We start from the raw sequence: 13,677 nt of genomic DNA, 5'->3' as shown, positions 1-13,677 counted from the left end.
AACCTATGCACCCATATTTGCGGGAAAAGAGAAACCAAATGATGAATGGAATGACCATATTAGCATTCGACGATTTAAAGGTCCAAAATATACTCAAACAAGAACCAAATAAGCTCCAACCTCCTCACAAGAGGAACGCTATGGCCAAAGCCACCATTGTTTGAGTAAATTTAGTTTGGCACAGTTGAAATATGAACCTTGGGCCAAAGACAAATGCTCATCTTTAAAGCATAAGCATAAATATCACCAAAAATGATGAATATGCAAATACTTGATATATCATCACAACAATCTTCTGGCACAACAAAGCGCGCCTATCACTCTGGTTACTCTTTTATCAGTTAACATCTAGCATTTTTCGCATTTTCACATGTATGAATTACCGTAAGTTGAAAGAAAACATGGAGGAAATTTGGGGGAGTCGGGACAACCGACATGTTGGACTTCGACACCCCTCGACCCACACAAAGCAATGTTTTTCTCATCCTGCTCCTCCCTCTCCGTCCCTCTGCCCTTGTTGTGTATCAACATAGGCTGACACCGTCGGCGCCGTTGCACCCGCTCCACCGTCCACGCCTTGCCGGACCTCCTCCGCTTCACCCGGGTGCCAGCCTATTTGCCTACCCCTCCCTTCCACCCCTGGTCCAGTCGCTGCCCATGCATCCTCCGCCCGCTACACATTGCCTTCCATGACAGACACCACTCTAGGCAAGTGTTGGGCCATATCCCATATGTCATAGCCAAATTTATTGATGTTTTCGTTCTTTACTTTGAAGCAGATACGGTGAATTCGGCCTCGGAGCACTTCTATGTCAAGTTCATGCTCGGCCACATGTACAAAACTTGAACATCCGACATTTGATGCATTTTGGTTATGATCGTTTGAACTTCATATAAATTGCTATTAATCTGTATATGCATGTCAAATAAAGGAGTCCAGACCTAGGAAAGACATTTGATTTATGGACCCGTCTATGTCACATTTAGATGTAAGATAATGTCTCACATTTAAATATGATGTCAGTGTTATCTTATTATTTTTCAATATGTGTCAGATTTTAATTTGTCAAAGCCCAAGACCAAAAACAGCTTGCCCAGTCAGTGTGATCGGCCTAGTTCCCCTGAAAAAAAAATATCTGGTTACTAAATACCCGTACAAAGAAACCTGATCGTTTTTCTACAAAAAAGAAAAACAGATCGCTAGTGCGTCTGTGATCGCTAGCTTTTTCTAAAGAAAAGATAAACAGATCCTAGTGCGTCTGATAGTTATATATTTACAAGTACGCCTCTCATCGCTAGCTTCTAGACTATCAACTATTTTTCTTTTGCCTTTTGGTTTTTGCGTTTTTTACTTTTATATTTATATAATTAATTTTCAGTAAGGAGCAAAGTTTGATCAGAACATATTCCAAAAAAATGTTCATGAATTTACATATTTTTTACAAATCGTAAAGTTAGCGAATACCAAAAATATTCTATTATATGGTGAACAATCCTCTGATATATGATGATCATTTTATGAATGCACACTATTTTATTCGCAATAAAGTGAACTTTTTTATATACGATGAACTTTTTTAACCATACACAACGAAGATTTATTTAAATACACTAAATTGTTTTAAAACATGTAATAAATAATTGATTGTTCAGTCAAAAAATGTTAATGGATTATAAAAAATATTCATGACTCAAAATTTGTTTGTAGATTCAAAACATATGTTCATAAAATTTAAAAACATTGATGATTGAAAAAATGTTCATACTTTTGAAAAAGGTTCAGAAAGTTTAAAAAGAAGAAGAAAAGGAAAAGTAGAAGAAAATAATAAAAAGCGAATAGGGAAAAAAGAGAACACCAAATAGCTAAATAAGAAGAGAGAAAAAAGTGGTTGCAATCATCCGAAAACCGGATTCCCAAACCCATATTGCTCCTAGTAATCCATGTTTGCTTTTCAGAAAACAACTCACTAACAACACAAACTGGTTAGCCCGCTATGACCGAATGGTGAGTGATCACTACACTTAGGGATCCTGTTTTCTATACCTCCCCCCCCCCTCGGGGGGGGGGGGGGGTGGCAATGTCCTTGTTGTGTTTTTAGCGAGATGGTGGACTTGCAATTGGTTTAAGAACGTCATGCCTAGTTGTGAGTCAAGGATGGACTTGCAACTGTGAAGAAAAAAGATTAAGGGTCTCGTTGCATGTCAATGGTATATTTTCATCTTGGACAAAAGAAAAGGTTCGCCCGGTTAAGAGCCGATGGTTGACTTGCAACGAGGACAAAAGAAGGACGAACCCCCGAGTGGCAAGTCGAGAGTGGACTCGCAATTGGGACTAAAAAAGGTTAGGTCCTAGTTGTGAGTCGAGTTTGGACTAGGAACTAGGATAAAAAGGTCTGCACACAGTTGCGCTTAGTCGAGGGTGAACTTGAAACTAGGACAAGAAAAATTCGAGCCCTAGTTGTGACTTGAGGGTGGACTAGCAACTCGGACAAAAAACTGTTGGTCCCTAGTTGCGAGTTGAGGATGGACTTGCAACTGGGACTAAAAAAATCTGGGCCGCAGTTGCGAGTCAAGGGTGGACTTGCAACTCGGGCAAAAAAGGTTGGTCCCTAGTTACGAATCAAGGGTGGACTTGCATGCAGGGACTACAAAAACTCAGGCCCCAGTTACGAGTCGAGGGTGGACGACAACTCGTACAACAAAGATTGGGACCTAATTACGAGTTGAGGGTAGACTTGCAACTCGGACAAGAAAAAGTTGAGGCCCAATTGCGAGTTGATGATGGGCTTACAGCTGGGACAAAAGAAAGTCAGGCCCCGGTTGCGAGTCGAGAATGGACTTGCAAGTTGCAACCAGGAGAAAAGAAAGTCGGACCCCGGTTGCGAATCGAGGATGGAGTTACAATTGCGATGAAAAACTCATGCCCTAGGTGCGAGTCGAGGGTGGACATGCAACTCACAAAAAAGGATGGACCCTAGTTCCAAGTCGGAGGTGTATGTGCAACTTAGAGAAAAAAGGTTGGCCCTAGTTGCGAATCGAGGGTGGACTTGCAACTCAGATAAAAATGATTGTGCTCCAGTTTTGAGTCGAGGATGGACTTGCAACTTGGACAAAAAGAAGACTTGACCCCATTTATGAGTCAAGAGTGGACTTGCAACTAGGACAAAAAAGGTTGGGCCTCAGTTACAAACCGAGGGTGGACTTCGAAAATGGGACAAAAAAAGGTTGAAACCCAGTTACGAGTCGAGAGTGGACTTGCAATTTGGACCCAAAAAATCCCAGGGTCCCTTTGCTACTCTAGAGTAGAATTGCAACCGGGAGAGAAAATGAGGGTCCCGAGGTGCCACTTGAGTGTAAACTTGCAACTATGACAGAAACAATTTGAACCTTTAGTTATGTTGAGGGTGGATTTGCAACTAGGACAAAAAAGATCATGTCCTAGTTATGAGTCAAGGGTGAGATTGCAAGAGGAATAAAAAAAGGACTAGCCCCTGTTACAAGTCGATGGTAGATTAGCAACTAAAAAAAAGGCCGGAGCCCATTTGCGAGTCGACGTGGACTTACAACTTACTCCCTCCGTTCATAAATATAAGTCTTTCGAAAGATTTTACTAGTAAACTACATATGGATGTATATAAACATATTTTAAAGTGTAGATTCATTCGTTTTCCTCCGTATGTAGACTTCTAGTGAATTTTTTTAAAAAACTTATATTTAAAAACGGAAGGAGTAGATGAAAAAAGGTCAGGTCTCGATTGGGATTCGAGAACAAATTTGCAACTGGGACAAAAAAATTGAGCCACAATTGTAAATCGAAAGTGAACTTGCAACTCTGGAAAAAATTAGTCGTGTCCAGTTGCGTATCGAGTACACAAAGAACACGTTCTCTTCCATAGAGCATGTGTTTTTTACAGTGATTTTTTTTAAATAGACAACAAGAAGCAGCAAAACCGTTTCTCTCTTCCATTTCTACAACGCATATCAAATAAAATAGGCCATAAAAGAGTACAAGCAAAAAATAACCTTCAAACAAACAGATGCATGACACGAATGGAGGCTACATCTGAACAAACAGAACAAGAAGATATATGAAAACGTCGCCGATGAAGCAAGATCAAGAGTTTGTACCAGAAAATATAGCAGAGAAACCCAACGGACATCAACTTATATAAGACAACAATAAACCTTGTCTAGATGAATTTAGCAAATTCAAAAAAGTAACATATTTATAATGAATAAATGAAATAAAGGAAAAAAGGAAAAGAGTAAAATGACAATAAAACTCAGTGTGATCACGTTTCCATCGTGCGCACTCTTTACATTCTCTTCGTAGCCGAGATGAAAAACAAGACAACACAAAAACGATGGTGAAAATAAAAACGTGATGGTTAGAGCAAATTCAACGCGTCGACCTAAACGAACGTCGTATTTGTTCGCTTTTTATCTGTTTGGGTCGACCGTCCGTTCAACGTTCGTTCAATTTAAGATTTGGGTCGGCTGAACGTCCAACACGCCGACCCATTTTTCGTTCGCTTGGCCAGCCAGCATTCATTTTGAATCGGATTTGAACATTATTTTTATATCAAATACAACATACATTTTTACCATTTCTTCTTATGAATATAATATCAAAGAAAACAAGAACCACAATTACACATTTTCAAAGATGTCCAACTTCCTTAACTGCTCTTACTAGTTGGACTAAGACTAAGATCTTCTCTATGTCTTCGTTGTTGATTTGTGGATTCTTGAGCACAAGGTCTTTCTTCTTCAATGCTAAAGAATTAGATGCTGCTTCCCCTTTGGTCTCTTTTTTAGTCTCATCTATACCTTCATTAGACAAAAAATCATGAACATCTAGCAAATTTATTGAAATCAATAGATCGATGTATTTTTTTCCCAGTATCAAAAATTACATCCATCCTACACACAATATTAAGCAAATATAAGCTACATAAATTGCATCAAGCAAAAAGCAAATGACCGAATGAAAATCATGCCCCATTGTTTTTGCACTTTACGAACGCCCAACCGGGATGTTGGGGCATCAAAGAAATGCGTCGGATGACTTGCAACGAGCATTCGTCGCACTGTATGAACGGCAAAGATGAGCCGACATGCTTTTGGGCGAACACCAAGCCAGGGCGGTGGCCGGCCGTCGCCTTGCCGGCGAACCTGCGACGGTTCAGACCCGAGCGGCTAGAGGCGGACCGAGCGCCTGCATTTGACACCGAGGGATTGCCCAGACCTGGTGGACCGACACCCGGCCAGTCCATGGCAAGCGCAGTCCACCGATGACCTGATTCGGCAAATCCCGTCGACATGATGTGCAAAATTCCATCAAATCCCAAAACCGTTGCAGATCCATCAATAGGCCTCCCACACCGGGACGAATGAAGCACCCCGCCGATGGATTTGCTGCTAGAGAGCTAGGGTGGCCGAGTGAAATGGGGTCGCCGGCCTAGGGTTTGTGTGGTTGCGGGCGATGGGTGAGTGTGTGTGTGGGGGGGGGGAGGGGATAAGGAGAGATTGGGAGGCCGACTAGCGGGCTAGGGAAGGAAAACACAGACGAGGCGTGTGTCCGTTCCGTGTCTGCGGCGACGTAAATGACGTCTAAATTTGCATCTAGAATAGGTCGCGAACAGGATGAAAAGGGAACGCACGTCCGTTTGAATCGACGCGTTAGGTCAGCTTTTATATCTACCGTGACTGAAATAGACGTGCGCTGACGAAATAAATCGGCGCGTTGAAGTTGCTTTTAAATGAGACCAGTGAAAAACAAAAATAGAAAACAGGTCAAAAAGCCTGGAATCAATGGATAATGGGTCAGTGAAAAAAATACGCACACAACGCAGATAAAACAAAACAAAACAACAAGGCAGGGTCGGCCACCGACACGATTCGACAGCTTGCATGAAAAAAAGCGAATAAATGAAGTTTAGATTTAAGATATTATATTACATCTAAATGCGAAAGAGTAATTTTGTTACATGAAATTAATACGACTAGAATATTATCAGCAAGGTCTTAGGAGTGACATTTGAGGTGCAGGTCGAAGCAGAGGGAAAATAAGGAGTATACTTAATAAAATAACAAAGTTAAGGAATCGATTGGACTTGATGCAATTCAGACCATCTAAGGCCTTGTACAATGGTAGATGTTTAGGAAGATGCTTAGAAATATAAATTAGTTTTTTTAAAGAAAAACGTTACCTTCCAACCTGTTGATCATGCTCTCGCGTTCACCGTCTCTTTTGTTTGCCACGTGGCTGGGCGGACGAGCCGTGACCGTTTTTCCTCAAACAATTTCATTGTTTCAGGACGTTGTTCCTGCAGCTTGCGTGACGACAATTACTTTCACCGGAGCAAATTAAGAGCTCGCCGGCCGCCTCCTCTCCAGTCCGGCAAGCAACGGGACCACGCCGCCTCCCGTGGTCGGATCCCGCCGCCGGGGAGCTTCCCTGCTCGTTCCTGCAGCATCCCGAGGCCAGCCCGCGTGCCGACTCTCCGTTGAGCATGGATCCCGGCTGGGTAGTGCTTCTGTAACGTGACTTTCGTTGCAAAAATTTCTGAAACTCGACCGTTGTTGCAAAAAATTCTTTCGTAAAAATACCTATGTTACAGAAAGACGAAGAAAAAAAATTCTGTAACAAGCAAATTGTTTTGTGAAACTTGACCGTTGTTTTCAGGAATTAACGAATCCAAAGTTTATTTTTTGTAACAAAGCGAAAGATTCCGTAACTCGAACGTCGTTTCAGGAAATAACTACCGACCATGCGGCGGGGATGCGGGGCGTTAGATCGGCATCCGACGGCTAGCTAGGTGACGAATAATTTTTAAAGATCATCCGACGAACGCGTAGACGTTACCTTCCAACCGTCTGATCCTGCTCTCGCGTCCACCGCCTCCTTTGTTTGCCATCAGTTTGTATTTCAACCGAAGAAACATCTAATTAAACGTCTATTCTGTTTAAGTAAACATCGATGCTTAAAAAATACTGATTTATTTATCTAAGCATCCATCTAAACGCCTTCCAGTGTACAGGGGCTAGTCGGATCATGAGCAGGTCAGCTGCCAGAAAAGGACATCTGCCTAATGAATCTCGGTAGATGTTGACAAGAAGTTCGTGGAGCAGACGGTGCACACTGTTTTCCGAACCATCCATGTGCAAAGTAGTACTGTATTACGGACGAACAAATTTGTCGTTAACTGATGGAGTAGGATCAAAGCAAACATTAACTACACTGCTGCTGACGGGTGATGGCCCGAGTTCTTTATAGTTGACGGAGAGTGAGTCGAACAGCGACGAGCAGCATCTCCCTTGCTCTCTCACTGCGAATGGAGTCTTTTGCCAACACTGCTGGCTCCGCCTCCGCGCCACCCAAAGAGCGGCCGCGGCCGCACGTCGTGCTTCTCCCCAGCCCCGGCGCCGGCCACCTCATTCCAATGGCCGAGCTGGCGCGGCGCCTCGTGGAGCTCCATGGCTTCGCGGCCACAATCGTCACCTTCACCAACCTCTCCGGCCCAGGAGACGCACATCAGCTTCCCCCGTGCCTCCACGCCTCTGTCGCCGTTGCCGCGCTCCCCGCCGTCCAGATGGACGACCTCCCCGCCAACGTCCACGACGGCAGAGTCCTCGCGGAGCTCGTCCGCCGCTCCCTCCCCAACATCCGCGCCCTCCTTCGCTCCATCAACTGCACCACCTTGCTCGCCGCGGTCGTGCCGGACTTCCTCTGCTCCATGGCGCTGCCCGTCACTGCCGAGCTCGGCGTCCCCGGATACCTCTTCTTCCCCAGCAACCTGGCCATGGTCGCCCTCACGCGCCACATCGTCGAGCTCCACGAGGGCGCCGCTCCCGGCGACTACCGCGACGTCGCGGTGCCTCTCGAGCTTCCCGGCGGCGTGTCGCTCTGCAGCGCCGACATCCCGGACGCGTTCCGCGGCAGTTTCGCGAACCCGCGTTACGCGAAGCTTGTCGAGCTGGTCCGGAGCTATCGCCTCGCCGATGGCATGCTGGTGAACACGTTCTACGACATGGAACCTGCCACCGCGGAGGCGTTCGAGCGGCTGGCGGCGGAGCAAGCCGCTGGCGCGTCAGCGTTTTCGTACCCGCCGGTGTTCCCGGTGGGGCCGTTCGTCCGGCCGACAGATCCCGACGAGGCCGCTGCCGGCGCGTCGACGCCATGCTTGGAGTGGCTCGATCGTCAGCCGGTCGGTTCTGTGGTGTACGTCGCCTTCGGGAGCGGCGGAGCACTTTCTGTGGAGCAGACGGCCGAGCTCGCGGCCGGGCTGGAGGCGAGCGGCCAAAGGTTCCTCTGGGTCGTGCGGATGCCAAGCACCGACGGCGGCTCCGACGAGGACGATCCATTGGCGTGGCTCCCTGAGGGCTTCTTGGAGAGGACGAGGGGCAGGGGCTTGGCCGTGGCGGCGTGGGCGCCTCAGGTGCGCGTGCTGTCCCACCCCGCGACCGCCGTCTTCGTGTCGCACTGCGGGTGGAACTCGACGCTGGAGAGCGTGGGGTGCGGCGTGCCCATGCTCGCGTGGCCGCTGTACGCAGAGCAGAGGATGAACGCCGTTATTCTGGAAGAGAAGCTTGGGGTGGCACTGCGAGTGGCGCCGGCGGTCGGGGGCTTGGTGACCCGCCACGAGATCGCCAAAGCTGTGAAGGAGGTCGTGGAGGGCGACCAGAAGCTGCGGCGCCGGGCCGAGGACCTGCAGAAAGCGGCAGCACGTGCGTGGTCACCGGAGGGACCGTCGCGCCGTGCGCTCGAGGAGGTCGCCGTCAAGTGGAAGGCGGCGCTTGGTAGAGAAAGCAACACATGATCCTCCCAAAGTGCTCTCATCGTACTTCACTTTGCTGTTACTTTCATTGCAGTACACATACTACGTGAGTTTACAAAAGTTTTATGGACATATGGATTTTGATTGAAGATTACAAGGATAAAGGCCCCATCGTTTGAAAATCAGGAAGAAAGTTAGTTAGAAAAGAAAATCCTATTCGATGTACTCCTTCCATCCATATATGTAGGACCTAATGTATTTTTTAAAACTGCGTTTGATTATTAATAAGATTAATATTATATAAGATGTATAATATAAAAATTATATCATTGTGAGCTCCTTTCATTTACGAATTTAACGGTATGCTTTGTGTAACTTGCATGTCATATATTATTTACTCAAATATGTGATCAAAATTAACCTTAAAAAACGCATTAGGCCCTATATATAAATAGAGAGAGTATAACCTTTTGTAAGTTTTTATATGTCTAGCATTTTTATTTCATTGCCATGTCAGCTGCTACGTTATCGTACTCACCGATGCTTGCTAGGTCAACAGTGGGGAAATATATGTTTTTCTGTCTAACTGGCCTAGCAACTTCAGCATCATTACCGTTACTATCTCGTCTTCCCTATGGAATATCACCTATCCTTGCGAATTTTGTCCACCTATTCAGTATATATGGCAGTCCGGGATTAGCATAACCCCATTCTGTACCATGAACTGGATCAGTAAAGCATGTAATGTAATTGCATAAATAACTTTCGGTATCAGTAAAGGACGATGCTCTGCACCGGCACGCCAGCCGCCCGATCCGTTGGCTGTAGACGGACCGAGTCGTTAGATCTTCATACAATAATTTTTTCTCGATGTAATAAATTTCGTTCACGGCAACAATTTTCGTCAATGGTTGCAACAACAAAAATAATTGTAGGAAAAAAATATATCTACGTTATCGTAGCAAAAAAACGAAGCTGATGGTGCGTGGTAGCAAAAATCAAACGTCAGTTGTAGCAAACATCTACGTAAACGTGTATGCAACTTTTTTAGTCAACGATTGCAGCAAAAAATGATGCCGGTTGTACCAAAAAATAACACAGCTGTAGCAAAAATCAAAACGTCGGTTGTAGCAAAAATCCAACGAACTCGAGTTGCAACCAAACGTGGATGTAGATTTTTGAATAGACAGATTATAGCAAAATAGAAAGCGTTTGTATCAAATTCACACATGGTTGCAGCAAATCTGACGTAAAAATGTTGCATGCACCTGACCAGCGAGACACGCGGCCCGTGCGCTACCGGCCGAACGATTCGGCCGGCGTGTTGAATAAAAGGGTTTACCATCAGTAAAGCATGTAATGTAAGTGCATACATACAAATGCACGCGTATGAGTAAACCTTATGAAAGAAGACTTCCAAAAATGATACGGCAGCATATTATGCTGGAATTTTGTTTTTTTTGCCAGCCCAATAACAAATTTTAGAAAATCTTAATAAATCCTAAAGACTCACGCATCCCATTTATGTAAGATAAGAGGTGAAAAACTTTAGTCCCACATTGCTAGTTTATCGAAAGTTGGACCTCTTTATAAGGAAGGATGTTTCCACATATGTATGAGCATGAGAACAAGAGACATACACACGCGCTCCTCCTCCGACGCCGCCCGCCTCGTCACGACGCGTCGCGCCGTGGGTTGCGGGAATGAGCCTAATTAAATTTTGCCACGCACGACTGGCATACGAAAGGTCGCTCGGGAGCTGAAATGTTTTGCTGTAGTGCATGTTCGCCTCCATCTCCTGTGCCTATAAAAGAGAGGTCGCTCCTCTCCAGAGAACACACACAAGAACTTCTTCCTCTCGCCATCGGTTCCAATCTCTGTGTTGCTGCTGTCTTCCTCATCCCCGCTTGCGGCGTGCACCGCAAGTCGGGGCAGTAGGCCTCTGAAACTGCACCTCTTCAAGTCTTGTACGGGAGAAGGGTGATAAGATTTTTGGGGAGCGCTCCGCGCGACTACTGACTTCGTCATCACGGATTTCGACGACTACTTCCGTGATGACAACTTCTTCCCCGACGTCGACAACCTCTTCGACGACATGGCTGGCGAGAACACCGACCCCAAGACAAGTGCTTCCGCCGTTGTTCCGTATATCTTTGTGTTTTCTCTGTCTAATATCTTACCTAAGTATCTTGCACTACCATTTCTGGTTCTAGCCTATGTTCTACATATGTTCTCTTTTAGTTCATATGTGCTCATGCCATTTGCTGTCTTCTCTTTATATTACACGACTTGTTTCATCTCTATTATGATAGTCATGTTTTATCTACCTTTTCTGTTAATAAAATCCTATGGTAAATTGCTCATATTTCGAACACTCCAAAAACCTTATTATCGGCAATTTACCCCAAGTGGTTTTGCTGCTTCCATGAGACCTCCTATGTTTGACGGTATCCACTTTAAGAGGTGGCACGTGAGAGCCGTTCTATAGTTTCAAACCATGAGCTGTTATGACGCCACTCTTGGCAAACTTGAAGGAGATTATGATGCTCAAGAGGAACAGGCTTTTCAGAAAATGGATACCCTATTTAAGGCTGCTCTCTTGAGTGTTCTTGGTGAGAACATAGTTGATGCGTATGGTCAATTGATAATGGAAAAGATATGTGGGATGCATTCGAGGCCAAGTTTGGGGTCTCGGATGCTGATACTGAGCTGTACATCATGGAACAATTCTATGACCACAAGATGACTGAAGAGCGCTCTGTGGTTGAGCAAGCACACGAGATACAATCATTTGCTAGATAACTTGAGCACTTCAATTGTATGCTACCGGACAGGTTTGTTGCCAGAGGCATCATCACTAAGCTTCCTCTGTCCTGGAGGAACTTTGCTACCTTACTGAAGCATAAGAGGCAGGAGTTTTCCGTTCCAGATCTCATTGGTACTCTTGATGTGGAAGAAAAGGTGAGAGCAAAAGACACATGTTCTCGACGTATTGAGGGAGGATCTAGTGCCAATATGGTACAAAATAAAAACTTCGAGCCCCACAAGTTCAAGAACAAGGGCAAGTTTGATGGTAAAGCAAAGCCTGATGGGAAGAACAAGGTTGTACAACACACCAACTTTAAGAAGAAGAATGACAAGAAGAAATGTGTTTGTCATGTGTGCGGAGATCCTGATCATTGGGCTCCTAATTTCCCTAATCGTTATGACAAGCGTCATCTTGGGAAAGGCGGCAAGACCGCTAATGTTGTCATTGGTGACAGTGACGTGAAGGATGCTGGGTATGGTATATTTCCCACTATTCTTTCAGTATGTCATTTTCCCGATTGGTTGATTGACACGGGTACTAATGTGCATGTATGCGGTGATATTTCCATGTTTTCGTCTTATCAGACCGCAGAGACTTCCACTGTGCTGATGGGCAATGGTTCAAGTGCTTCTGTTCGTGGTGTTGGCACGGTCGATCTGAAGTTTACTTTGGGGAAGATCGTGCGGCTGAAGAACGTGCATTATGTCCCCTCCGTCAATAAAAATCTTGTTAGCGGATCTCTTTTGTGTAGAGATGGCTACAAGCTCGTCTTTGAGTCGAATAAATTTGTAATATCCAAGTATAGAACCGTCGGTGACTACTCACAACATATGCCATAGGTAGGCTAAAGTCGGTGAGAACCGAAGGGACAAAGGTGGGCGCTGGGAACGAGGTTGGTACACGCATGGGACGCACGATGTACCCAGGTTCAGGGCTCTCCGTAGAGATAATACCCCTAATCCCGCCGGAGTGTTTGATGTATAGGAACAGAGTACAATGTCGCTCCTGGAGCTGTGTTGGGAGGAGGAAGAGGGGAGCAGCCGGCTCGTCTCTACCTCTCTCTCTCTCTGTGGTTGGTGAATGTGTTGTGTTGAATGACTGGTGAATGATCGGCCCCCTTGCATGGAGGGCGACCGGGGGGTTTTATAGATGAACCCGCCAGCCTACAATATGGATAAAGGGTACGAGTGTGGGACCCGGCTGGCAGCTTCGCCGGCTGGCCAGGGGCCCACATGGGTCTTGTCTTGTCGATGGGAGGCCCGCCGGCTGGCTAATGAGGCTCTCGCGTAAGGTTGACACTAAGCACGCGCTTTACGTCAAGCGTCACCCCGCGAGATTCTTCATGGGCAGGTAGTACGACCGCCTTCACTGTTCCCCACGCCGAGTGCAGTAATGGAGTGGGAGTGTGACGGTCCGACACTATGCTAGGTGATGGATCAGAGCCGGGGTAGGTCAGCGGCGTGGCCGCCGACGCTCGTACCTTCCGGGCGCCCTGATCAAGTACCTTTGCTGACGCGTAGCTACCTTTAATCGTGAGGTCTCCTCCTGACCTACGATCTGATGTGACTTGTGATCCTCGGCCGGCTAGCCTGCTTGGCCAGCCGGCTTAAGTGTGGCCGCCTCCTCCCCAGTCCGGCTGACGGGACCAGGCTGGCTCCGAAGAGGAGGCCGCCTGGATTCTAGCCGGCAGGGGTTGCCTGGCCGGCCAGAAAGGTGGCCGTCTCGTCCTCTAGCAGGCAGGTGATGCCTAGCCGGCCAGAAGACTTGGGCCTTGGGAATCTTCATACGTCCATGCCCATTGGGCCAGAAATGAAGGAATAGGCTTGATGAGCCTACCCCGGGGTTATCCCCCCGACAGTAGTCCCCGAAGCTGGCGAGGTCTGCCGCCTGCGGGCGGGCGGCCTCACCGGCTTGTTGATTTGTCTTGATATTTTGACCGCTATTCGCGGCGAAGGACGCCGGCTTTGAAACCGGGTGGCTTCGAAGCGACGCCTCGGTTTAGTCGTAACTTGTTCAGAGAACGCCACGTGCCAGGCCCCGCCTGGCGTAATGATGGCGATTACTGCTGACGGCACCGGGCCTGGGCCC

The 13,677-nt window shown here is 46.6% G+C and overlaps 1 protein-coding gene across 1 annotated transcript; it reads left to right on the top strand.

Annotated features, from left to right (window-relative positions):
• Positions 1–7,301: 7,301 nt before the first annotated feature.
• LOC123429563 (hydroquinone glucosyltransferase-like) lies at positions 7,302–9,084 on the top strand. Its single transcript, XM_045113588.1, has one exon. It carries the CDS (start codon positions 7,338–7,340, stop codon positions 8,820–8,822), a length of 1,485 nt encoding a protein of 494 aa, XP_044969523.1. The 5' UTR covers positions 7,302–7,337; the 3' UTR covers positions 8,823–9,084.
• Positions 9,085–13,677: the final 4,593 nt, after the last annotated feature.

The sequence above is a fragment of the Hordeum vulgare genome, chromosome 2H (assembly GCF_904849725.1).
Source record: "Hordeum vulgare subsp. vulgare chromosome 2H, MorexV3_pseudomolecules_assembly, whole genome shotgun sequence".
In the NCBI taxonomy this organism is placed as follows: Eukaryota; Viridiplantae; Streptophyta; class Magnoliopsida; order Poales; family Poaceae; genus Hordeum; species Hordeum vulgare.
This window is presented reverse-complemented; position numbering and strand designations above follow the sequence as displayed.